Source organism: Dendrobates tinctorius, unplaced genomic scaffold (genome assembly GCF_039654945.1).
Source record: "Dendrobates tinctorius isolate UK_male_01 unplaced genomic scaffold, ASM3965494v1 ptg000254l, whole genome shotgun sequence".
Lineage (NCBI taxonomy): Eukaryota > Metazoa > Chordata > Amphibia > Anura > Dendrobatidae > Dendrobates > Dendrobates tinctorius.
Window position 1 is genome coordinate 23,434,168 of NW_027361921.1, and position 27,995 is coordinate 23,462,162.

Here is a 27,995-nt window from a genome sequence, read left to right on the forward strand (position 1 = left end):
TGGGAGCGACACGGGGATTCAGGAGGTACCGGGGGGGGAGGGAGCGGAGGGAGCAGATCATGACAGCGTCGGCAGATCGCCACTGTTATTCGATTGGGGGGGCCGATCGCCCCCGTTAGCCGTGGGGGGGTCGGATGGGTGTCCCCAGCCATGTCCGATGCTACTGCAGCATCGGCCATGGCTGGATTGTAATATTTCATCAAATTTCATTGATGAAATATTACTATAGCTCTCATTGGCTGTTTCACTTTTAACATCCAATCAGAGCGATCGCAGCTACAAGGGGGCGAAGCCACCCCCCCCCCGAGGTGAAGCACAAAGCCCCCTGTACCTGCATATGCTGTGTCATGACTTGAAAGCCCCCCTACGGGTCGGGTGACTGGGGTCAATAAAAGGTCACCCGACCCGTAGGGAGGCTTTCAAGTCATGACACAGCATATGCGTCATTGGTCGGATTGGCACCAATTTTCATGATGCATACGGTGTGTCACTGGTCGGGAAGGGGTTAATAATAATCTATATTTTTATATGGCAATAACAAATTCTGCAGCGATTTACAGTTTGCACACATTATCATCGCTGTCCCCGATGGGGCTCAATCTAAATTCCCTATCAGTATGTCTTTGGAATGTGGGAGGAAACCCACCAAACACGGGGAAAACATACAAACTCCTTGCAGATGTTGTCCTTGGTGGGATATGAACCCAGGACCCCATCGCTGCAAGGCTGTACTTCATGTTAGTGGTAAAATTTCTTCACTATGACTTGGGTTTATTTATTAAAATAAAACGGAAATTTGGCAAAAATTTTGAAAATGTTGACATTTTCAAACTTTTAATTTTTGTGTCCTTAAATCTGTGAGTCACATAGCACAAAATAGTTAATAAATAACATTTCCCACATGTCCACTTTACATCAGCACAATTTTGGAAACAATTTTTTTTTTTGTTAGGAAGTTATAAGGGTTAAAAGTTGACCAGCAATTTCTCATTTTTACAACAAAATTTACAAAACCAATTTTTTTTTTTTAGGGACCACATCACATTTGAAGTGAGTTTGGGGGGGTCAATATGACAGAAAATACCCAAAAGTGATACCATTCTAAAAGCGACAACCCTCAAGATGCGCAAAACCACATTCAAGAAGTTTATTAACCCTTCAGGTGCTTCACGAGAACTAAAGCAATGTAGAAGGAAAAAATTAACATTTTATTTTTTTCCCAAAAAATTTACTTTGGAACCAAAACTTTTTTTTATTTTCACAAGGGTATCAGGAGAAAACGGACCATAAAATTTGTTGTGCAATTGCTCCCGAGTACGCCGATAAGCCGTATGGGCGCATATTTGGGTGCATGGTGGGGCTCAGAAGGGAAGGAGCACCACTTGACTTTTTGAACGCAAAATAGGCTGGAATCATCGCAGGCATCATGCTGCGTTTGGAGACCCCCTGATGCACCTAAACAGTGGAAACCCCCCAATACTAACTACAACTCTAACCCCAACCCTGACCCTTACCCCGACCCCAGCTCCAATACCAACCATAACCCCCAATGGAAAAAACACTTATTATTTTTACCCAAGGGGGTGATTTACTATTTTTTTTATTTTGATCACTATGATCGGGTCACCGCTAGTCACTGATGCTTCGTTTGCAGTGACTCATTCTCCCAGTTGTTCTCAGCTTGAACGGTTGCATCTTGGCACCGTCCAGGTTGAAAACTGTTCATCCCCAGACATGGATTACGGTGTGGGACAGAACGACGGACGGGTGAGGGATATGGTTTTCTTATTTTTACTTTATTACAGGAGAGAAGGGTTTCAATGGAATGGGCATTAGGGAAGTATAACCGTGTTTGTTATTAAACAGAAATGGAAAAGTGTGTTTTGCTTTTACTTCAAATGAAGGACTTCATTCTGACTGTGTCTTTATTTACCATACAACTATAGGATTAGTAATGAAGAGGTGTCTTATAGACACCTCTACATTACAAAGCAGGAGGCTTGGTGTCACATGACAATACAAAGGTAGCATCAACCCCACAAATATGAACCCCACGTGCCACCACTACAGGGCAAGTGGGAAGAGCCAGGGAAAGCGCCAGGATTGGAGCATCAATAGATATGCCTTTTTGTGGGCGCTGCGGGCTGCTATTTTTAGGCAAGGTGGTGGGGGGGTAGCAATATCCACAGCCCCTTACAAGCCTGAGAATACCAGCCCCTAGTTGTCTGCTCTTGCAAGGCTGGTTGTCACAAATGGGCGGGACCAAACGCTGTATTATTTAAATAACCTCTATGGTTGTCATGGCCAGATTGCTATGAGCGCTGCCCCATGGTTGGCGTTCATAGCAAGAGAGCATTTTTACTACACATAAGCGATCTCATCATTGCCTGTGTGTAGCAGAGGTGATCAAAGTATTGCAGCTTCTAGTCTCCCATGAAGACTATTGAATCATGCAAAAAGTAAAAAAAAAGTTTTTAAAAATATTAAAAGAATAACATATAAAAGTTCAAATCACCCCTATTTAAAAAAAAAAAAAAAAAAAAAAAAAAAAGGGAAAAAATACTGCTACACTGCAATATCAGGCGATCATGTCTACCCCAGAATGGTATCAACAAAAACGTCAGCCTGGCGTACAAAAAATGAGCCCTCACCCAGCCCCAGATCACGAAAAATGGAGACGCTACAGGTTTAAAAAAAAAAGGGGTTTTGGATTTTTTTCACTACTTAAATAAAAAAGAACCTAGACATGTTTGGTATCTGTGAACTTGGTAATGATTTGTAGAATCATAACGGCAGGTCAGTTTTAGCATTTAGTGAACATGGTAAAAAAGCCAAACAAAAAACAATTGTGGAATTGCACTATTTCTTGCAATTTCCCCACAGTTTTTTCCTATTTTCCAGAACATGACATGTTAAAACCAATGGTGTCGTTCAAAAGTATAACTTGTCCCGCAAAAATCAAGCCCTCCTAGGGCCATATTGACAGAAAAATAAAAAAGTGAAGGCCCTGGGAAGAAAGGGAGCAAAAAAATGGAAATTTAAAAACTGAACTACCCCTGGTCACCATAATTTGTCCCACAATTTCTGCTGAATGTAGAAATACCCCATATGTGGCTGCACAGTGCTACTTAGCCACACGGCGAGACTCTGGGAGGAATGGAGAGCTATTTGCCTCTTGGAGTGCAGATTTTCCTAGACTAGTTTGTGGATTCCACATAGAGAGCCTCTAATTGCTAGAAAAACAGAAAACCCCCCAAGTGACCCCATTTTGGAATTTATACCCCTTTGAGAATGTATCCACAGATGTAGTGATGTTGACTCCATGGGTGTTTTCCAGAAACAGGCAGCAGTGGATGTTGCTGAGTGAAAATTGCAAACTGCTTTTGTAGTGACCAGTACGTTGTAGTGACCAGTACATTATGCCCAGCCCATGCTTCTAGAGACACACACCTGTAAGTTAGGCAGGCTCTCATCGTTACAGAAATGCCAAACATGTGGACCCTATATGTTGTTTAGGTACACTGTGGGGTCAGACGGGAGGGGGGCATTTGGATTTGGGAGCACAGAATTTGCTGAATTTCTTTGAGGGGCAAGGAGCCATTTTTGCTTTTTCTGATCATTTGTACTACCAGTAACGTGGAACTCCCTATATTTCTGTTAACAGATGACAGATCTGAGTGAGGATTTGCTATCTTTTGTGGATTGAGTTGAAGCTTTTATTGGGAACATTTTACATAACATTTAGGATCACATATAACCGGCGCTCTAGGCTGAGCACTTACATTGGGGGTTTCCACCTACATCCCTGAGTGATGTGATTCAGATGAAAAACCCGAGGGATCCATTCACTATAATGAGTCAACTGAATTACTCTGGACTACGTCTGGCCTCTATTCAACTGTGGCCAACTGCGCTTTTAACTTCTCCTAAATAAATGAACACCGCTGGATTACAAGTCATATTGCGTTCACAGTGCCTCCATCTGCTCATTATAGGGAATCTTCAGCCATTTACATGGACACCCTGGTGTAAGCGCTCAGCGTAGAGTGTAGGATAAATGTACACTGAGCCTTCCTGCCATCTTTGGGAGGCAGAATGAAAAAAAAAAATCAACAGAAGGAGAAGAATTAGTTTAATTTATTTTTTACACTGTTCCTCGGGCGGTATAAGTGATTAGGCGACTTTATTCTTCGGGTCAGAGCGATTACAGCGATACTAAATTTATAGCTTTTTTTATGTTTGGCTGCTGTCACACTCCAAAAGAAGCTTTTTAATGCAAAAAAAATAGTTTATTACATGCCCATATTCAGACAGCTAAAATGTTTCTATATTTCATCCGACAGTCATGTGCAGGCTTATTTTTTGCGGGACAAGCTGACGTTTTTATTGGTACCATTTTCAGGCATATGACATTTTTTGATCACTTTCTATTCTGATTTTTGGGGAACTAGAAAGAACAAAAATCAGCAGCTCAGGAATTTTTTATTTTTTGTTCTTTATTTGGGGAATTTTTTATATATATATTTATATATATATATATATATATATATATATATATATATATATATATATATATATATATATATATATATATATTTTTACACTTTTTAATATTTTTTTTTTTTCTTTTTTACATTGTTCCAGGATGGGACATGTATAGAGACAGATCGCTGATCTGATACTGCAGAGCATCAGAGCAGTGCCCGACAGGCAGGAAACAAGCTGTGTCAGCTCCAGCTCTTAGCAGGCGCTCACAGGCCACCTTCCCGGATGGACACGGCAGCCATATTGCGACCAGGGCTCCCCATGGAGACTATCAGCACAATACAATCGCATCGCGTTGTGCTGATGGAAGCACACAAGAAGCCCATTCCCTCTATGATGCGTCTCAATGTTACTGTTAGTATTGATAGCGGCATCACAGGGGCAAAACGCCTGCGGTCATTGCTAGCACCGAGCGTGGGCATTGCTGCAGGGCGTCCACTGTCACATATAGCCGACACCCGCATCCGATCGGGGAGGCGCTCAGCGTGAGCCTGCGGTATCGCAGAGCCATACAAGTACTGCGGTTTGTGGGAACTCCGTTCCCGCAGCGACGTACATGTATGGCATATGTTGGGAAGGGATTAAAAGTATTTTTTATAATTTTTTAATAACTTTTTTACTTTGTCCCTCCATGGGATATCAACATGCCCTGCCCTGATCTCTGACCTTACACTCTGTAATGCTTTTGCAATGCAGGGCATTAGATCTGTGCATCGCAGGCAGCTTACAGGACACCGACTCTGGGTGACCATGCTGCCATTTTTCAGCCGAGGGTCACCATAGAAAGCATTGGCACAATGCAATTGCATTGTGTTGATGGGAGAAGAGAGGGAGCGTCTCTCCCTCTGCAATGCCCATCAATGTTGCTATCACTACCGACAGGCATCAGAGGGGTTAAAACACCCGCGATCAGAGCAAGCACCATTCGTGGGTGTTGCGGTGAGGTTTATTGTAGGTGTCAGATCTCATATATAGATGACACCCACATTTGCTCACGGCCAGACGAGTGAGCCCGTGCGATCGTGAGGAAGTATACAGTATGTACAGCGGTTTGCAGGAATGCAGCGAATGTTGGGAAGAAGTTAAAGGGAGTCAGCCAGCCCCAAATGCCTTTTAAATAGGCTATAACCTACCCCTGTAACAATCATGCTAGAACTGTGCCTGTCACTGGTACAGTGCATGAGGCACTAACAATTTGAACGCAAATGAGGGGGCTTCAGTGCACCTTTGGCCAGGTCAAAAGTTTGGTACAATGTTACACCTCATTTGCATATTGAGGACCTTCCTCCTCTTCTGACTGACAGTGCTAACTTCCCTGAGCTAGAACTGTGTGAATGCTGCCGATGTGTGTGTAAGAAGGACCAGGCCGTGGGTACCTGCTTTGCGACGGGTCCGGAACGGTTGGGGCTGTCTCCCTCTGTTGTCCGGTGGAAAGTTTAGGGGACCGGACTGTGACAGGGTATACGACAGAGCAAAAAGGGACAACAGGCCGAGGGACGATCCAACGAGATTTATTAAGGCAGGGAGCATACAACATCAAATATCCATAATGTCCTTAGAGTCCATGAGAAGTCCACAATAAGTCCACACAATGGAAACAAATCCGGGCACCTCACGATAGTCCTTGTGCCAGATACGATAACAATAATCCTGGCAATAGTCCACAGGATTCCACACAATCCCACAGACGTCACGAGCTGGCCTCAACTCAGTTCATGACTCCTTCCACATCCGCACTCAAATCACAACTGATCTTAAAACAAGATGGTATTGTCAGGGCTCCTAGGATCAGCCCATCTGAAGGGGGGTAGGGGTCACACCTACTATTCAATGGTTTGGTCCATCAGAAGATTCTAGAAATGTAAGGGCTCCACTTAGTCTACAGGATGTGTATTGTAGGTTATCTTCTGCTTAGGAAAACAATAGCCAAAGTTCCACTAGCTGTTGACACAAGCCTAAATTAGATTATGGTCCAGGTACATCACAAGACATTGCAAAGTATTGGATGAAGGAGACATGGTTAATTTACAGCAAATACAACCAGAGAAAAGGTAAATTACATATTATACAAAATACAGGACAGGGCAAAACTACAAATCATGACACAATCCCTTCCCCTCTCAATTTGTGTAAGTATTAGGGACCTCTACAGGTCGCTTGTTAAGTACACACAGGCATGGCTGACCAGACTCAGGGCTCCTCCTGCCTGGACAGTCCATCTGCATTTTGGTGTTGGCTGCCTCTTCTATACTGTATGGTAAAGTTATAGGGCTGCAGAGCCAGGCTCCATCGTAGTAAGCGTCCATTGTCCCCAGAGACTCGGTTCAGCCAGGTGAGGGGATTGTGATCAGTAATGACAGTGAATTCTCATCCATACAGATACGGCCTTAGTTTCCTAAGGGCCCACACTACAGCCAGACATTCTTTTTCAACAGTTGCATAGGCCACTTCTCGGTCCAGCAGTTTCCGGCTAAGGTAGGCGATGGGGTGTTCGTCCCCAGCTGCATTCACCTGGCTGAGGACAGCTCCCAGTCCATAAGCAGAGGCGTCCGTCTGCACAATGAATCTCCTCTTGTAATCTGGAGCAGCCAGAACAGGGTCGCAGACCAGGGCGTCCTTCAGCCGGTTAAAAGCCTCATCACAGGCTGGAGTCCAGATCACCAGCCGGGGCATCGTTTTCTTGGTCAGGTCGGTAAGAGGCTTGGCCACAGTGCGGCTGTGATGGCATTTCTGGTGGCCTCATTTCCATGGATGGGTTGTACACGTCCACATTTGCTGCTCTCTTGGCTTGACTTCTGGTTACCGCACCGAAAAAGTAGCAATGAAGATTTCCCACATCATTTCCTAGAAGAACGTCTGCAGGGAGGCCGCTCATCACACCGACCACGCATTGTTTTGCCCCAAAACCATAATCCAGGGTCACACTCGCTCTTGGAATATATCTCTGGGTACCTCCAGCCACTTCAATGGCTGGTCCCTTTTGAATTGCTTCTGGTTGAATTACTCGGGGATCGGCTATGGTGAGAAAAGCCCCAGTGTCACGGAAGCCAACAACTTTTTGGCCATCCAGCACGACCTCCTGTAGATGTTTGTGCTGAAGATCAGGAGAACAGGTGGCTGGGGCTCGCACCCCATAGACTCCGGGTAGGGGAGCCAGGATATCAGAGTCACTTGGCAAGTCATCAGGGACTGAATTCAGCTCTTCTCCTGGTGAGGGTGTCTGTAGATAATGAACAGGCAAAGGCGGTCTGTAGCTGTCCTGCCTCCGAACACCTGGACACTGGAATTGCAGATGCCCAGGCTGTCCACATCTATAACATCTGCGCTCTGGGATTCTTCCTCCACGTCATAGTCCCTAAGGTGGAGCAGGAGTAATGCGAGGCACAGTCACACGAAGGTCACCATGAGTTGATGGTCTAGTGGGATGGTGAATATTGGAGGCTGACGGACCAGGGGCCGCCAGCGTTGGGGGGCTGGTAGTTTTTTTCTCACTGAGTAGTAGTTTTTTCCACTGAGGCTTGATGGTGAGAGCCTCATCAGCTAGAGCTTCAGATTCCTCCACAGTGGCTGGTCTCCTTTCATGCACCAATTCCCAGATCTCAGCGGGGCACTTGAAGTAAAACTGCTCTTTTAGGATGACTTGGAGGAAGGTCTCCCAAGTTAAGGCCTCCTCTCCCTCCAGCCAGCGATGACATATTTGTTTGAGTCTGTGGGCATACATCTTGAAGGACACTTCCTCATCACAGGCTAAAGTACGGTACTGGGTCCTGTAAGTGTCTGGGGTCACAGCATAATGTTCTAGAATAGTCTGTTTAATCTCCGCATACTCACAGTTCCACCGAGGGTCCATAGCTCTATAGGCTGCAGCAGCTCCACCCTCTAAGAGCCCCACCAGATGTCGGACTCGCTCCCTTTCCGGGACTTCCATTAATTGACACTGATGCTCAAAGTCCTGGAAGAAGCCCTCAATGTAACCTGAAGCCTCATTAAACGGCTTGAAGTCTTTGCGGGACACTCTGGGGAGTTCCCTCATGGTGGGTGCTGGGGTTACAGTCTGTCTGGAGCTTCTAGCTGCTTCCACAGCGAGCTGCCTCTCCAGCAATGCCCTCTCTTGAGCTCTATGAATGGCCTCCCTCTTATCTTCTATGGTAGCCTCTTCTCCCAGCAATGCCAACTCCTCCTCGTACCACACAACCCACTGACTTTTTTGGGTATTTACCTCCAGCTGCAGTCTTTCCTCCGTTTGCTGTGGGGATCCTTCCTCAGCGTCATCTTGCAGGCGAACTCCTTCCAAAGCCTCAATCAGCTGCTCCTTGGAGAGTCCCTTGTAGCCGACTCCCAGTTCACGGGCCTTTGTTTGTAGGTTCACCGCAGTCCAGTTCTTGTACTCTGCGGTGCTGGTTCCAGATGTTGATGGGCCGTTGTCCTCCATTCCTTCTGCTCTGATCCCAGCGCTGCCAACAAGTTTGTGACGGGGTATACGACAGAGCAAGAAGGGACAACAGGCCGAGGGACGATCCAACGAGATTTATTAAGGCAGGGAGCATACAACACCAAATATCCATAATGTCCTTAGAGTCCATGAGAAGTCCACAATAAGTCCACACAATGGAAACAAATCCGGGCACCTCACGATAGTCCTTGTGCCAGATACGATAACAATAATCCTTGCAATAGTCCACAGGATTCCACACAATCCCACGGACGTCACGAGCTGGCCTCAACTCAGTTCGTGACTCCTTCCACATCCGCACTCAAATCACAACTGATTTTAAAACAAGAAGGTATTGTCAGGGCTCCTAGGATGAGCCCATCTGAAGGGGGGTAGGGGGTCACACCTACTATTCAATGGTTTGGTCCATCAGAAGATTCTAGAAATGTAAGGGCTCCACTTAGTCTACAGGATGTGTATTGTAGGTTATCTTCTGCTTAGGAAAACAATAGCCAAAGTTCCACTAGCTGTTGACAAAAGCCTAAATTAGATTATGGTCCAGGTACATCACAAGACATTGCAAAGTATTGGGGGAAGGAGACATGGTTAATTTACAGCAAATACAACCAGAGAAAAGGTAAATGACATATTATACAAAATACAGGACAGGGCAAAACTACAAATCATGACACGGACCTACTCTTGCATCCGGGAACAGGGGGTGTGGCCAAGCTAAAAAAGCCACCGCGCACGCAGAAGCGGTCAGATTTGGCGGGTACAGACAGCGTGCAGCAGAGAGAAGTGAGTGCTCCAGCCCTCGAGCACTTCAGCAGCACAGGCCAGCACCCAAGCATCCCAGCTATTACCTGCAGAGACTGTACACAGAGACGAGCAATGTGCCCGCTGGCCTTCACAGAGCAAGGTGCAGAACACTACGGGCCCGTGAGTACCATGCGTGTGTTGCTTGAGAACGACCAGGTGTGTGATCATTATCTGCGCTCTGACCTTCCACTTTATAGTTGCCCGAGCCGTGTTAGGCTCAAGCAGTGCTGTGACCCGAACCCTCTCTACCGCACCCGTATATGGACTAGGAGCTCAGCGGGAGATATCAGAGACTAAATGCTGCCGCCAGGAGATGGATCATTGTTACCTGCAGGACCTCACCGAACCGACCCCCACGTCGTTGATGCCATCGCTTGCCTTGGAACCCCACAGCTTGAGAGCCGACTGACTGGAGAAGTTAATACTATCCGAATTATTAGTTCTACTGCAGTCGTTGTTCCTCGAAACAGTATATCCTTCACATCTGAACTGCTTCTATTCCCCCATTTTACTGTTTATCTCCCTGCATGGAGTATCCCTGTGTTAAGTAAAATTGTTAACCCTTGCTCTGTCTCTTGTCCGTCTCCGCTTCCCGCATACTGCTCACATGTGCATGCGTACTGCTTGTGCCCGGCCACCTTGTGCACACACATTTGCCAGGCACGTGCTCATGAAGATGCACAGCAACTGAGTGTGCACAAGGCTGTGCATAGGCACCAAGTATATGAGCACACGCAAACAGTATCCAGACAGCAAGTATACGCACACCCGCCGGCAGAATTGAGACAGCAAGTATACGCATACACGCCGGCAGCATTCAGACAGCAAGTATACGCACACGCGCCGGCAATATCAAGAGACCAAGTATACGCGCACATATAGGCAGCATTCAGACAGCAAGTATACGCTCACACGCCGGCATTATCCAGAAAGCAAGTATACGCGCACACGCCGGCAGCGTTCAGCAGCAAGTATACGCGCACACGCCAGCAGCGTTCAGACAGCAAGTATACGCGCACACTCCGGCAGCATTCAGACAGCAAGTATACGTACACACGACAGCAGCATTCAGACAGCAAGAATACGCGCACACGACAGAAGCACTCAGACAGCAAGTATATGCACACACGACAGCAGCATTCAGACAGCAAGTATAAATACATATGACAGCAGCATTCAGACAGCAAGTATACGCGCACACGACAGCAGCATTCAGACAGCAAGTATACATGCACACGACAGCAGCATTCAGACAGCAAGTATACATACACAGAACAGCAGCATTCAGACAGCAAGTATACGCGCACACGTAGGCAGCATTCAGACAGCAAGTATCTGCGCACACGTAGGCAGCATTCAGACAGCAAGTATACGCACACACGACAGCAGCATTCAGACAGCAGGTATACGTGCACACGACAGCAGAATTCAGACAGCAGGTATACGTGCACACGACAGCAGCATTCAGAAAGCAAGTATACGAGCACACGACAGCAGCATTCAGACAGCAAGTATACGCGCACACGACAGCAGCATCCAGACAGCAAGTATACGCGCACACGACAGCAGCATCCAGACAGCAAGTATACGCACACCCGCCGGCAGCATTCAGACAGCAAGCATACACACACTTGCCGGCAATATCAAGACAGCTGGTATATGCGCACATGCCGACAGCATTCAGACAGCAAGTATATGCGCACACGACAGCAGCATTCAGACAGCAAGTATACGCGCACACGACAGCAGCATCCAGACAGCAAGTATACGTACACAGAACAGCAGCATTCAGACAGCAAGTATACGCGCACACGTAGGCAGCATTCAGACAGCAAGTATCTGCGCACACGTAGGCAGCATTCAGACAGCAAGTATACGCACACAATACAGCAGCATTCAGACAGCAAGTATACGTGCAAACGACAGCAGCATTCAGAAAGCAAGTATATGCGCACACGACAGCAGCATTCAGACAGCAAGTATACGTGCACACGACAGCAGCATCCAGACAGCAAGTATACGCACACCCGCCGGCAGCATTCATACAGCAAGCATACGCACACTTGCCGGTAATATCAAGACAGCAGGTATATGCGCACATGCCGGCAGCATCCAGACAGCAAGTATACGCACACCCGCTGGCAGCATTCAGACAGTAAGCATACGCACACTTGCCGGCAATATCAAGACAGCAGGTATATGCGCACACGACAGCAGCATTCAGACAGCAAGTATATGTGCACACGTAGGTAGCATACAGACAGCAAGTATACACACACACGCCGGCAGCATTCAGACAGCGCTCGCTCTGGAAAACAGCGTGCACTGTTGTCCTCTCAGTTGCATATTAAGTTATTTTTTCAGACACTGTATTACTAACAGATACAGTGCTAGTATGATTTTTATAAGGGCTAAGCCCCCTACAGCACAGTACGGTTCATTTAAAATGCATTTTGGAGGCGAAACTCACTTTAAATGAAATGTATCACACTTTTGATTGTGCAGCTGTGAGGTTAGAGAGAAGATACAGTTGTGGCCAAAAGTATTGACATCCCTGCAATTTTGTCAGATAATACTCAGTTTCTTCCTGAAAATGATTGCAAACACAAATTCTTTGGTATTATCTTCATTTAATTTGCCTTAAAAGAAAAAAAACACAAAAGAGAATGAAGCAAAAAGCAAAACATTGATCATTTCACACAAAACTCCAAAAATGGGCCAGACAAAAGTATTGGCACCCTCAGCCTAATACTTGTGTGCACAACCTTTAGCCAAAATAACAGCGACCAACCGCTTCCGGTAACCATCAATGAGTTTCTTACAATGCTCTGCTGGAATTTTAGACCATTCTTCTTTGGCAAACTGCTCCAGGTCCCTGATATTAGAAGGGTGCCTTCTCCAAACTGCCATTTTTAGATCTCTCCACAGGTGTTCTATGGGATTCAGGTCTGGACTCATTGCTGGCCAACTTAGAAGTCTCCAGTGCTTTCTCTCAAACCATTTTTTAGTGCTTTTTGAAGTGTGTTTTGGGTCATTGTCCTGCTGGAAGACCCATGACCTCTGAGGGAGACCCAGCTTTCTCACACTGGGCCCTACATTATGCTGCAAAATTTGTTGGTAGTCTTCCGACTTCATAATGCCATGCACATGGTCAAGCAGTCCAGTGTCAGAGGCAGCAAAGCAACCCCAAAACATCAGGGAACCTCCGCCATGTTTGACTGTAGGGACCGTGTTTTTTTCTTTGAATGCCTCTTTTTTTCTCCTGTAAACTCTATGTTGATGCCTTTGCCCAAAAAGCTCTACTTTTGTCTCATCTGACCAGAGAACATTCTTCTAAAACGTTTTAGGCTTTTTCAGGTAAGTTTTGGCAAACTCCAGCCTGGCTTTTTTATGTCTCGGGGTAAGAAGTGGGGTCTTCCTGGGTCTCCTACCATACAGTCCCTTTTCATTTAGACGCCGACGGATAGTACGGGTTGACACTGTTGTACCCTCGGACTGCAGGGCAGCTTGAACTTGTTTGGATGTTAGTCGAGGTTCTTTATCCAACATCCGCACAATATTGCGTTGAAATCTCTTGTCAATTTTTCTTTTCCGACCACATCTAGGGAGGTTAGCCACAGTGCCATGGGCTTTAAACTTCTTGATAACACTGCATACGGTAGACACAGGAACATTCAGGTCTTTGGAGATGGACTTGTAGCCTTGAGATTGCTCATGCTTCCTCACAATTTGGTTTCTCAAGTCCTCAGACAGTTCTTTGGTCTTCTTTCTTTTCTCCATGCTCAATGTGGTACACACAAGGACACAGGACAGAGGTTGAGTCAACTTTAATCCATGTCAACTGGCTGCAAGTGTGATTTAGTTATTGCCAACACCTGTTAAGTACCACAGGTAAGTTACAGGTGCTGTTAATTACACAAATTATAGAAGCATCACATGATTTTTCGAACAGTGCCAATACTTTTGTCCACCCTCTTTTTTATGTTTGGTGTGGAATTATATCCAATTTGGCTTTAGGACAATTGTTTTTGTGTTTTTTTATTTAAGACAAATTAAATGAAGATAATAATAACAAAGAATTTGTGTTTGCAATCATTTTCAGGAAGAAACGGAGTATTATCTGACAAAATTGCAGGGCTGTCAATACTTTCGGCCACAACTGTAAACCTTGTTTATTATTACGATTACCTTTCGATCTCTGTATACGCAAAACTGAACTTGCGCTTGAGTATATAGTTTAGGAAGCAGTGGTATAAATGATGCTTTCACTTTGCACTTTTCTCCTGTTCGTGGGTCCCGCCACGCTTTGCCCTGACCCCCCCTGCAAAATGGGATTCAGACGTATGCGCCAGCAGAGTGAAAGTACGCTCTACCGTGCATAGTTTTCAGGCTTGTACGCCTACTGTAGGTGGCCACTCAGACCTAGCAGACTATATATAAATAATTATAATACAGAAAAATAAAAATTATGGGAAAAAGTAATACAAAATGAAAAAAAGTTTATTTTTTTACATTATATATTTATTATTTTTCACTTAATTTATTGACTGATTGCTTTATTTTTTCTATTTAACTTTTCATATTTTCTTTGTTATTATAATTAGTTTTTAAAGACCTTTCCTGTAAGACATACAAACCAAAAACACCCACATGATGGCACCCTGTCTACAACAATCAAATGACAGATCTAGAAGTTGATGTTCAAGTGAAAAAGAACAAAAAAGTTGAGAACAAAACAAAAAGATACTGCATTAGATGGACATCCTTCGCTGCATCATTATTCTGTATCGTTCTGTATAGATATAGCTTGCTCCCACTATCATGGCGTCCCCTGGTCTTTTAAGGGCGTGCTTGTGCATCGTGTCATCGCTGACTTCCTCCCCTTGCCTGGCACCCAATCGGAGCCTCTGCTGCATGCACTTGCGCAGTGGGACTTCCGGGACGCAGACCACAGAGAGCGACGCGGTGATGAGCAGTGTGCACGCGCCCATTAACCCCCTGACAAAGCTGCACGCAAAACCACCATGGTTACTTACCAGTAGCCGGTTTTTCCGGAACCCATGACAGCACCACCTGAGAGAGGGATCCGCCCCGCCAGGACAGGAACCTACTGAGACATAAGGGGCGGCACCTCTCCCCCGCTTCAGTTGGGTTACAGAGCACTGAGAGGACTTCCCGGTTAGTTACATGTTTAATCCAACACCACAACACTCAAAAAACACCCTACTAATTGTGCACACCCATATGGTGAAAAGGGGGGGGATATACGGGTGCTGTCATGGGTTCCGGAAAAAACGGCTACCGGTAAGTAACCATGGTGGTTTTCCCTTCACCCATGACAGCACCACCTGAGAGATTTTTGGAGATTCGAAACACCTTAGGGAGGGACCACCGCTTGCAGCACCCTTCTACCAAAGGTTAAGTCAGCAAAGGAGGATAGATTCAACCTATAGTGCTTAAAGAAGGTTGAAGGTGAGGCCCAGGTAGCAGCCTTACAAATCTCTTCGATCGATACCTCTGCTTTTTCGGCCCAGGAGGTCGCCACGGTTCTGGTGGAATGAGCCTTGATGCCGTCAGGAATCGGGATACCACTAGCTGTGTAGGCTACACTAATGGCTTCCCTAATCCATCTAGCAATAGTCCCTTTTGAAACCCCATAGCCTTTCCTGGCACCCTGAAAAGCTACGAATAGGGACTGGGGCCTCCTCCACTGGCTAGTCATAGATATATATTCTACGAGAGCTCTCTTAACATCCAGATTATGGAACTTTTCCTCCCCCAGATTTTTTGGGTTCTCGCAGAAAGATGGAAGGACAATTTCCTGGCCCCGATGGAAATCTGATGCTACTTTGGGCAGATAAGCGGGGTCTGTTCTTAACACTACCCTATCCTGAAAGACTTGCATATAAGGTGGATTTACTGAGAGAGCCTGTAAATCGCTTATCCTGCGGGCTGACGTGAGGGCCACTAACAGGATTGTTTTTAGGGTCAGAAACTTTAGGGGTAGCTGATGTAATGGCTCATACGGATCTTTAGTAGGGGCCTCTAGCACTAGGTTTAAATCCCAGGGGGCTATCCGGGGTATTGGGATAGGCCTAGCTCTATGGCAGGATTTAATAAATCTGGCTACCCATCTATTTGATGCCAATTTGCAGTTGTAGAGCGCCCCTAGTGCAGACACCTGAACTTTAAGTGTGTTCACTGCTAACCCCATCTGCAACCCCGATTGTAAGAACTCCAGGATGGCATTAATCGGGGGATCTTTCCCCAACGGCCTACCTAAGAACTGCAGGAACTTATTCCACGTTCTGCCGTAGACGTTAGTCGTCACTGGTTTCCTACTCTTTAGCAGGGTGGCCACCAACCCGGGGGAGAACCCTCTATCCGTTAAAAGCGACCTTTCAAATTCCACGCCGTCAGATGGAATCCTTTGACCTGAGCGTGGAATATTGGACCTTGAGCTAGTAGGTCCGGGATTTCTGGTAGAACCCATGGATCGGAGAGGGACATCCTTCGTAGCAGAGCAAACCAAGGCCTTTTTGGCCAAAATGGAGCTATTAGAATCACCCTGGCCTGATCGTTTCTGATTTTTCTGACAACTGTTGGGATCAGAGCCACTGGGGGGAACGCATAAGCTAGCCTGAAGTTCCACTGGATGTGCAATGAGTCCACTGCCCATGGATTTTCTCTCGGGTTTAGAGAGCAGAACCTTTCTGTTTGCCTGTTGTGTTTGTTGGCAAAGAGGTCTATCACCGGTTTCCCCCAAAGCGGAGTTATTTTTTGAAAAATGGACCGGTTTAGCGCCCATTCCCCCTGCTTCAGGGTATTGCGACTCAAGAAGTCTGCCTCTATGTTTTCTGCCCCTTTTATATGTAAGGCTGTCAAGGAGTGTAGGTGTTCTTCTGCTCTGCTCAGAATGTCTGTCGCCGCTTCCATTAAGGAGTGTGATCTTGTCCCTCCTTGGTGGTTGATGTATGCCACTACTACCTTGTTGTCTGACATGATGCGTACATTTCGACCCTGGAGTAGCGGAATGAAGTGACTTAGGGCCTTGCTCACTGCCCACAGTTCTCTCAGGTTGGAGGATGCTTCCCTTTCTTGACGCGTCCAGGAACCCTGACCTATGATGCCCCTTAGGTGTGCCCCCCACCCCGAGGAGCTTGCATCTGCTAAGATTATATCTGACGTCTGTCTGTCCCACGGTATTCCCAAGGTCAGATTTTTCTTGTCCAGCCACCAATTGAGAGAGTCTCTGGTTTTTAAGGAAAGCTCCAGCTTTCCTTCTAAACGCCCTCTTAGCGATCTTTGTGCTGTTAGTATCTCCCACTGGAGTTGCCGGGTGTGAAACTGAGCCCACCTGACCGCCGGAATACAGGATGTTAGGGTACCTAGCAGGGACATTGCTCTTCTTAAAATCATACGTGGTTGGTTTTGGCCCGTGAAGGCCAGATTCTGCACCTTTTCTATTTTGGACTCTGGGAGCAGACACTCTTGCTTTTCTGAGTCTAGCACGAATCCTAGGAAGGTCTGTTCTTTTAGGGGTTGCAATTTTGATTTTTTTAAATTGACTATCCACCCTAATTCCTGCAAGGTGTTGATCACCCGGGTCAACTGCGCTGTACAGTGGTCCTCTGAGCTGCCTACTATGAGAAAATCGTCCAGGTATGGTATTATGACCGTGTCGTGAATCCGGAGAAAGGCAGTCACTTCCCCTATGACTTTGGTGAAAACTCTCGGGGCTATAGATATGCCAAACGGAAGAGCCCTGAACTGAAAGTGCCTTAGTATGCATTGAATATAAAGTGCTACCCTCAAGTATTTCTGGTAATCTGGGTGGATAGGGATGTGATAATACGCATCCTTTAAATCGAGTACGGCCATGAAGCAATCTTGGTGTAGCAGCTTCACCGCCGTAGTTACTGATTCCATCTTGAAGGTCGAGTTCCTTATCCATAGATTGAGCCGTTTGAGATTTATGATTGTCCTGAAAGTTTGATCGGGTTTTTCCATCAGAAAAAGGGGTGAATAAAACCCCTTCCCTTCCTGTAGGCGTGGTACCTCGGAGAGCACCCGCTTGTCTATCAGGCTCAGGATCTCTGTTTCTAAGGCCACCTGCTCTTCGGTCACCTTCCTGATGGGTGTGATGACGACCACGGATTTTGGCTGACTAATGAAGGGAATTTTCAGGCCTTCTGTTAGGATGGTTAGGATCCAGGCGTTGGAGGAGATCTTCTCCCAGGTTTGGAAAATGAGTGCCAATCTCCCCCCCCACTGGAATACTGGCGTCACTGTGGCGACTTTTTTGAGGTGGAGGTGCCTCCACCAAACACAAATCCCAATTCTTTTTTTCTTTTATCCTCCCATCTTCTCCTGTCAGCGGGAGGGCGCCCCCTATTGAATCTCCCCCTCCGAAAGGGCTGTCTCCTCTGATCCATAGGGAATCTGAGGAAGCCTTTTTTCTTATCGCCTGCTTTCTCCAGTATATCGTCCAAGTTCTTGCCGAACAAGAATCGACCGTCGCAGGGGAGAGAGCATAATTTGGCCTTGGACTGAAGGTCACCCGGACAGCCCTTAAGCCATAACGCGCGTCTAGCAGCATTTGATAGTGACGCTGCCCTGGCTGTCATCCGCATAGAGTCCGCCGAGGTATCGGCCAAAAAAGCTGCTGCCCCGTGCAAGAGATACATCTCCAATAAGATTTTCTCTCTTGGGACCCTTGAAGCCAGCTTTTCTTCTAACTGCTGCAGCCAGATCATGAGGGTGCGTGCCGTACAAGTACCCGCTATTGCCGGTTTTAGTCCTCCTGCTGTCGCTTCCCATGCGTGCCTCAAATATGAGTCCGCCTTCTTGTCTAGTGGGTCTTGAAGAACCCCTGCGTCTTCCAGGGGCAGGGCCGACACTTGCATCTATTTTGGGGATTTTGTCCCATATCTCTGCATCCTTATGCTCGAAGGGATATTGTCTCTTAGAAGTGGATGGAAGGGCCCCCGATTTTTCGGGCTTTTTCCACTCTTTCTCAATAAGTGCCTGGATCTTCTCGTTTACCGGAAAGGTTTGTTTTTTCCTCTCCTGAAGCCCCCCAAACATAACATCCTCTAGGGCTTTAGCCGCCTTTTCTTCCTGTAGGCCCATTGTAGCTCTAATGGCCTTTAGGAGGGCGTCTGTGTCTTCTACAGGGAAACATGGTTTACCCCCCATGTCGCTGTCTGAGGAGTCTGAGGAGGATGATTTTTCCGCCTGAGATTACATTGACGCGGAATCCGAGGGGGAACTAGGGGGATCCTTCCTGTTTTTTTTCCCTTTTTTCAATAGGGACTTAATTGAGCCTTCCATTTCTGACCTTAGGGCAGATATCAGATTGGCTGCGAAACTAGGCGCTTCCTCCGCCATAGTCCGCTGAATGCACGCAGCACAGAGATCTTTTTGCCAATCTCTTGCTAGGGGAGATTTACATTTAGCACAATCCCTATTGTTCTTCTTGATTCCCGCTTTTCTAGGCCTTTCCTACAGGGTGAAGCATACAACAGAAGCCCTATTAACATAATGCTAACATTCACGAAGATCACTCACCACCCGAAATCAAGGGTACCGGACTCGGAGGCTGCGTTGGGGCACGTGACCTGCGTTCTTTGGATCTTGATGAGTCCCCCGACCTGCGGCTAGGGCGGCTGCTGCTGGAATGGCTTCCATGCTTTCTGCCAGAGGGCTGAGAGGGAGGCAGGGACGCTGAACGTTCCTGCTCTGACTCCATGTTGCGTTGCACCGCCGTCGGCTGCCGCCTTCTCTCTTTAAATACCACGCCTCCGCTCAGGTGAGCGTCTCTCCCCTCCCCCCCGCGACCGCCGGCCGACCGCTTCAGAAAGCCGGCCGGCGTCGCATCCGGCGCCATTAAACCGTCGCCCTTCTCTGACGTCAGCCGGCGCACCCCGTCAGCGGCCGGAAGAAGCCAGCGTCTCTCCCCTGCTATGGGGATTGATATGCGGCGTGCGCGAGGGGAGGGCGGCGCGGTGGGGGCTTCCCGCAGACCCCGGGGATCCCACCGACGCCCGCACGAACCCGGAACCCCGGAGGGCCCGGGGACTGCGCATCCAGCACCCGACGGCCGGCGCTGCAGGTGAGACACCTGTTCTTCCTGCGCCGGGACGGGGCTGGGTCCATTTTCTTCGCCCATGACAGGCACCGCCGACAGTGGGGTTCCTTCCAGGACAGGAACCCAACTGAAGCGGGGGAGAGGTGCCGCCCCTTATGTCTCAGTAGGTTCCTGTCCTGGCGGGGCGGATCCCTCTCTCAGGTGGTGCTGTCATGGGTGAAGGGAAAACGCGCATTGGGTACTGGGAAGTGTGATTTAGTACACAATAGCACATGGATTGTATCGACTAGTATTGGACGTTGTCTTGTCTAGTTGTCCACCACTAATGGTTACCTTTTGTGATTAGAGGTTATATTGGTACACATGTTAAGCCGGAGGTTTAGGCACCATTATATGCTTTGCAAGATTATTTCAGTCTGGTATTGCTTTCTATAAGGTACTATATATGATTAGGACAATTGGGTGTCTATCTTTGGATATGTACTTAGTCTTGTCACTTTATTGTTCAGAAGCGATATCCATGAATATAATGTTATATAATCACATTATAATGTTATATAATCGGGGCGGAGCCTGAACGTTGGTGGAGCAAGAAGCAGGAAACCTGAGCTCCCGGACAAATGCACCAAAAGGGGCTCTAATATCACCAGAGCCTTCTTTTTATACCATCCCCGCATTACAACCCAAACCAGGACCCCACTGGATCGCATAGACCCTGGGTGGCGAGTCACGTTCGGGATAAAGAAGGGATTCATCTAACTGAGGCCCTGCAGGCGGGAGATTGCCGGAGTGGCGGAAGGATATACTGCTAACAGCACCATCGCCTCGGGCAGAAGACTTCACCCTGACCTAAGGCTGTCAGATAAGAGAGACCCCGGAGCTAACCCTCCCCTGCAGATAAGGTACCATTGCGAAATCCCCAGACCAGGACACACAAAATCGCTATTGTTCTCATAGCTGGGGGACGGCTACAGAGAGTGTGTATCACGCCGCAGCATTGAAAATAGTCCCGTCGGGCTTGCAGAAGACACGCGGCCCGGGACCTAGAATAGACGTGCAGCGGCACGCTTCAGCCTCCTCCCCTCTCTGCAATCAGTGAGAGAGATCTGAGGGATTCAAGCGTCTCCGGGAGCTGAGGTAACGCTGAAATAACAGAAGCAAGGTGACGGAGTGTCTTGAGCAGGGGGGTCTGATTCAGGGGACAGAGGATCAGGAGAGCATGGTCATTCTCCCTAACTCCGTAGCAATAAAGGAGATAATCAATTAATCAAGTGGGGGCCTGAGACTGTCTGACCCGAGGGGTGCGAGGAGTGAAGGGAGTAATATAAGGAGCCTTAGATCTGTATTAAGCGCTCCCCCCCCCACCAGTGCTGTCTCTACACCTTTCCTCCCCCCCTTATCTGCTATCTAATTAACCCATGTTATACCTAGCTGAAAGGATATAAGAGAGGATTCTCTGGAAAACCAGCAGAAAGTGGTTATAGACTGCCATCTAGTGACCAGAGCCAGAACGACATCTCTTTCCATTGTTTATCACTTATAAGATTGGGCATAAAATGGAACATTAGCTAAATTCATAGCCAGCGAGAGGAATTCTAATCTTCAAACTGCTCTATTCTTCTCTGCTTTAGATAACTGCAAAAATGGGGAGATCCAGCGTAAAAACGCAAAAGAGCATGCCCAAACCTACAAAGTCCACTACGCAAACAGACATGGATGACTTTCTTAAAAAACAAACGGTTCCGTCAGATTCTCTTAAACCACCCAAGCTTCGTGATTTGACCTCATTAGAAGATTCAGATTCTGAACCGGAGAGTGACTCTGACACGGGCAGCACAGCGAGAGAGGCCTTAGTCACTCGTTCGTTCATCAAACGTATATTGTCTAAAGCTCTTGAGCCAATAGGACAAGAACTTGCAGAGATAAAACACGACCTAAAACTTCAAGGCCACAGACTTGAGACATTGGAAAATTCGCAAGTTGCCATGACACAAAGTTCGAACGCTGTACTAGACTCTTTAAAAGTCCATGAACTCCAACTACATACAATTCACACGGTGCTAGAAGATCATGAAAACAGAGAACGTCGTAACATAAGAGTTAAAGGCCTTTCTGAAACGGTGGCCTTTGAGGCATTATGGAAAGCAACACAAGAGATATTCAAAGATCTACTTAATGAATCAGATCCACAGGAAATCGAACTGGTGAGAGTACACAGAGCATTGCGTCCGAGGCCTTCTCAAGGGGAAACTCCACGAGATGTGATCTGTCGCTTCCTTGATTATCGAGCAAAAGACTTAGTTCTTCGCAGAGCGCGGGAGGCGCAGGAGATCTCATATGAAGGCTCACAAATTAAACTTTTCCAGGATTTATCGGCTAGCACTCTCAGGAAGCGGAGGATCTTGAAACCGTTCACTGAAGCATTGATAAAAAAAGGCATCCGTTTTAGATGGTTGTTCCCGTTTGGAGTACATATCACAAATGGAGACAAAGGTATCTCAGCAAGAACATCACAAGACATCAAAGAGGCATGTGAATCCTTGGGGATTGAGCTGGAGGCCTACCCGGACCTGGAGTCCTTCCATTCGGCGACCCTATTGCACCCGCTACCAGATGACCCGGCGTGGCAGATAGCCCTGACGCCAAAATCACAAAGGCTGAAAAGGAAGCTGACAAAGACCTCGCTTCCTAAGGACTCCAGAGACAATACTTGATCTTTGGGTTAGACCCAGATTTTGCAGTTAAGTTTTCTTGGTGTCTACCCCAGTTGGGGTATTGAGTATGGCTGAAGCAAATCTGATGGGGTTGGCGTGCTTTTCCAAATATGGGTAAGCACTGCTGCCACATCTATCCAATAATTCGTTGTAAGGTTTCAACCTAGATCTAGTTACAGCCCAAACTGGGCATTCTCCTAGAATGGAGCATTTCATATTTCATATTTAGTTTATAAGGTTGATTGGAATTTTCCTCAAGCTGGCACTCTATGAAACAATGTCAGTAGGTAACTATGGTACGTTGGCATATTGGTCAATGATATTGTGCAACATAATAACATGGATAATGTTAATATTGTGTTCTCCCCCTCTTCACCTTTTTGTTTTCTCTACCCTTTTCTTTCTTTCGTCTGGTCTACTTGTCCTAGACCACCTCCCCACTCCCATAGGCACAGGGATTAGTCTCCGTCGTGAGCTGCAAGGATGCTGCTGTGTACAGAAACATGATGGATTCGGATAAGGTACACACATTCATCTCTTTTAACGCACATGGGCTGAATTCTCCAAACACTAGACGCCACACATTACAACTATTCAAAAAACAGCAGGCAGCAGTATTGCTTATTCAGGAAACGCACTTCAAACCGGATAAATTGCCCTCCTTTGAAAGCTCGATTTATGAAAAATGGTTTCATGCGACAACCACCCAATCCGGTTCCAGAGGAGTGTCAATAGCAGTGGCAAGGGGAGTGCCCTTCCAGCTAAGAGAAACTATGGCGGACCCTCAGGGTCGTTACATCTTTGTTAAAGGTCTACTAAACGGTGCCCTTGTAACATTGTGCAGTTTATACGCACCAAATAAAAAACTATTGAGATGGGTACTCTCAACACTGAGAAAAATTGATGGCTTTAGAGAGGGTGCATTGATAGTGGGTGGGGACTTGAATGTTGCATTAGAGCCTTTGCTAGACACGACCAAACAGAAAAGTTCGCTCTCACCTAAAGATCTTTACAGAATAAAGTCACAATTGGGATCTCTACAATTGATTGACACATGGAGATATCTAAACCCCTCTGACCGAGACTACACCTTCTACTCCCACCGTCATAAATCTTACCACCGTTTAGACTATATTTTTATATCCAGTAAAATGCTTGCCAATATACAACAGGCGAAAATAATCCCGAATATTTATTCCGATCACTCTTCGGTTTTGTTAAAATTCTCATTATCTAAAGCCTTTCCCCGACATAGAGTATGGCGGCTCAATGAGTCAGTACTTGGAAGTACCGAGGTACAGACACGTATAAACAAAGTGCTTTCCCAATATTTTGAGCAAAATGCTTCACCAGAAATTTCCTCACAGATACTATGGGAAGCACATAAGTCAGTTGTCAGAGGGGAGTTGATATCTATCACTTCCTTTCTAAATAAACTTCAACAAAAAGAAATCCAGGATCTTTATGATAGTATATCACAGCTGGAGCTTACACATAAACATAAAATAGATCAACATAGCTTAGAGAAGCTGCAACAAAAAAGACAGCAACTTAAAGACATATTAAACTCGAGATCTGCTAAGCTCTATGCAACATGGAAAAACAGAATGTACGTCCATGGAGACAAAGCATCCAAATTAATGTTATCACAACTAAGGAAGCGGCAGTCACGTACGCTGATTAACTCAATCAAGAATGAACAAGGGTTAAGCTCGCAAACTCCTGAGCACATGGAGCGGGCATTCCTTGACTACTATAAGAAATTATATAATCTCCGTCCGGAAGATAACGCCGATTCCGCACTTAAAAGAAGCATGGACACTAGGTCCTTCCTAAGCACTTTAGATCTGCCTGTCTTGTCTGATTCCCAAAAACAATATCTCACTAGACCTTTTTCACTAGGGGAGTTGCAGTCCGCCCTGTCAAAGTGCCCGAAGGGGAAAGCGCCCGGTCCAGATGGATTCTCAGCACTTTACTATAAATCCTTCTCTGGCCTCCTACTCCCACATTTATTGTACGTTTGCAACGCAGTTTTACAAGGCCACCCATTGCCAAACCAAATGCTTACAGCCAGAATATCCCTAATACACAAAGAGGGGAAGGATCCTGAACAATGTAGTAGCTATAGGCCAATCTCTCTCCTTAATGTGGACCTAAAAATCCTAGCAGGGCTGATGGCAAAAAGAATGGCCAAGTCATTGCCAAATTTGATTTCCTTAAATCAGACCGGGTTTGTGGGTGGAAGGGAGGGAAGGGATAATGTCCACAAAGTATTACACCTTCTTCAATACGCAAAAAATCGTAAACTCCCATTGATGCTTCTTGGAACAGATGCAGAGAAGGCCTTTGACAGGGTGGACTGGGTATACCTACGGGAAGTGCTGATCAAGTTTGAGATACCCGAAGCGTTTATAGCAGCCGTAATGGCAATGTACGATAAGCCCAAGGCACATATTAGGATTAACGATTTTACAACAGATGCATTTACTATAAAGAACGGAACAAGACAGGGCTGTCCCCTATCCCCGTTGTTATTTGTGCTAGCAATGGAACCTCTCTTAAAGGCCATACAAATACATGAGGGAATAGAGGGTATTCGTATCAATAAGACACTATAAAATAGCGGCATTTGCGGACGATCTCTTAGTCTTGATGACTAATCCTTTGCTGGGACTTCCAACATTGATGGATCTCATAGATCAATATAGCAAAATTTCCAATTTTAAAGTAAATATGTCTAAGTCGGAAGCGCTAGACATACATATATCCCCGAATACCTTAGCTAAACTAAAAAGTACATACCCATTCACCTGGCCAAAACAATATATCAAATATTTAGGTGTAAAGATAGGAAGATCGGATAGAGACCTTTTTCAACAGAATATTCCCCCCCTAATTGCCTCAGTAGAAACCATCATGAAATCATGGAGGGACTCGTATGTGTCGTGGATGGGAAGGAAAAATTTACTGAAGAGCCTAATCTTACCCAAGTTCATATATATATTCCAAATGCTCCCTATAACCATCCCCAAATCGTATCTTCTTAAAATTAATACATTATTCCGCAGATATGTTTGGAAAAAGCAAAAGCCCCGATTAGCATACAGGACATTAACATTAAACAAATCGAGGGGTGGGATGGGTGCACCAGACATAGTAAGGTACTACCAAGCGACAATGCTTACCAGAGTGGTAGACCTGTTGCGGTCTCCTAACAATAAGCAGTGGATTGAGGTGGAGGAAGCACTAGCACCTTATCCCCTGAGATCCATCCTTTTGGCATATCCTTGTAAAAACATAAACAAAAATTTACCTAATATACACACCAAAGCTACCTTAAAATTATGGAAGGGATTGGTGAAAACTCTAGTTCCCCCTTTGTCCCCCTTACTCAAGTTGGCAGATATAATGCCACACGCATCTTATTCCCGAGACAATGATCTAATCAAACCCGGTTCCCTGGCAAATGTAGCGGTTGATGAACTCTTAACGGACGGGGCACTCCCCTCCTTTCAGGAACTGAAGAAGCAACCAGGGCTTTCCAACTTGACCTTTATACAATTCGGCTCTATAAGAGACTCCTTGGCACAGTATCTTTTAGGAGCAGACGTTACCCGCCCACTGACTGCATTTGAGACTCTCTGTGCAACAAAGGATAAACCCAAAAAGATAATGTCGTCTATTTACCAGGTTTTAAATATAACTGACTGTTGCCTCAAAAGAGCCTATATAACACATTGGGAAAAGGATTTGGGATACAAGTTTACCCCAAATCAAATATCACACATTTATAATTCTTCTCATGGCCCATCACAATGCGTTAGAGCACAAGAGAATTCTTTTAAAATAGTCGCCAGATGGTATATTACACCACAGCAGAACACTTATTGGCAGACGGGGTCTTCTACTAGATGCTGGAGATGCTGTGACTCGGAGGGAACATACTTACATATGTGGTGGTCCTGTCCACCCCTGCTGCAGTTCTGGCGACTAGTAGAGGATTATATCGGGGAAATTGTGGGCAAAAAGCTTACATTGACACCGGAGATAGTGCTCTTAAATTTTCTGTCACCGACTGGACATAAGAATACTGCTCTGTTGACTCAACACATTCTTTCAGCAGCGAAACTTTTGATACCTATGAACTGGAAGACAACTACCACTCCATCTATATCCCAATTGCAAGAGAAGGTAGATATGCTATATCAAGTAGCCAAACTGGCTGCCTTGGTGAATGGCTCACTTTCAGCTTTTGAAAGAGTATGGCACCCATGGACCCGATTCAGATCCATTAGTAGAAGTTAATAAGGCTATAGTGGCCGAAACCCTTGTTGCCTAGTGTTCCCCTCTCCCCCCCCCCTCCCCTTACTTCCCCTATATTCCACCCCTATCTCCCAACTTCTCCCTCTAATTACTTGACCTCCTGTCCCTTTACTCCCTATACTGTTTTTTTTTTTTCTTTTCTTCTTTTTTGTTCTTCTTCATCTTTGTTTGAAATCATGGCATATGTGATGTAGCAGGGGCGTGTGGATGGGAAGAACCCAGATTTGAACCCAGATAATCTTGCTACTGGAAGTTCCTTTAAGGCTGTTGTTGTCCTTAAACCTCTATATATCAATAGTTTTTGCCATGAATTGATATTTCAAACCATCTGTTTAACTCCCGAAAAGTGGAATTTGTAGGTTATATAATAATTTTGTAAGCTACTTTGTTGATTGCTTTCTTTCGGATGTAACTTGCAGATTTCAATAAATAAAACATTAAAACAATAATGTTATATAATCACATTATAATATTATAATGCTTTTTAATGTTTTTTCTGTCGTTTTGTTTGTTTGTATGAATAAAGATGACATTTCAATTGAGAATTATTCAATACATTACATATTTCTCTACTTGGTGGTAATGGTTTGGATATGATACAGCTGTGGTACCCAAAGACTTATTAGTATCTTGATTTATATTGAAATGGTCTATATAGTCTAATTTCTGCACTACCTCACATTTCCCTATCATATCAGAAAGGAATATAACAATTGACCAATTAAGCCCCAAGTATCGCGAAAAAAAAAGTGCAGAAATTATTTGAATGACCTATTTGAAGCAACTTATCCAGCGACTAAGTTCTTCTATTACGAAGATTTCTTGAAGAGTCATTCAGGAGGATACCCTGGACAACTGGCAAAAAATTTGGAAGCTTTGTTTTATCTGGACTGGAGTTATAACTGATTTGCTTTTCTGCTGACTCATCCTGCTTGCAGAGAGGCCAGTAGACTTGAAGCAATGAGAGCTTGGAGTGGGATTGCTACACTGCGTGGAGAAACACCTGACTGCGGTGGATTGTATGGGAAACATGGATTTTTGTGAGTACTCACCATAAAATCCTTTTCTC

General features: G+C 45.8%; 2 protein-coding genes across 5 annotated transcripts in view; one reads left to right on the forward strand and one right to left on the reverse strand.

Annotated features, from left to right (window-relative positions):
- The window catches only part of PIKFYVE (phosphoinositide kinase, FYVE-type zinc finger containing), a 603,254-nt gene that overhangs the window by 456,564 nt on the left and 118,695 nt on the right, over positions 1-27,995 (reverse strand). The gene's annotated exons all lie outside the window — the stretch shown is intronic.
- On the forward strand, positions 20,464-27,973 carry LOC141067750 (uncharacterized). The gene is made up of 2 exons (XM_073558217.1): positions 20,464-21,026; positions 21,521-27,973. The coding sequence occupies exon 2, from the start codon at positions 21,533-21,535 to the stop codon at positions 22,601-22,603; it is 1,071 nt and encodes a 356-aa protein (XP_073414318.1). The 5' UTR covers positions 20,464-21,026; positions 21,521-21,532; the 3' UTR covers positions 22,604-27,973.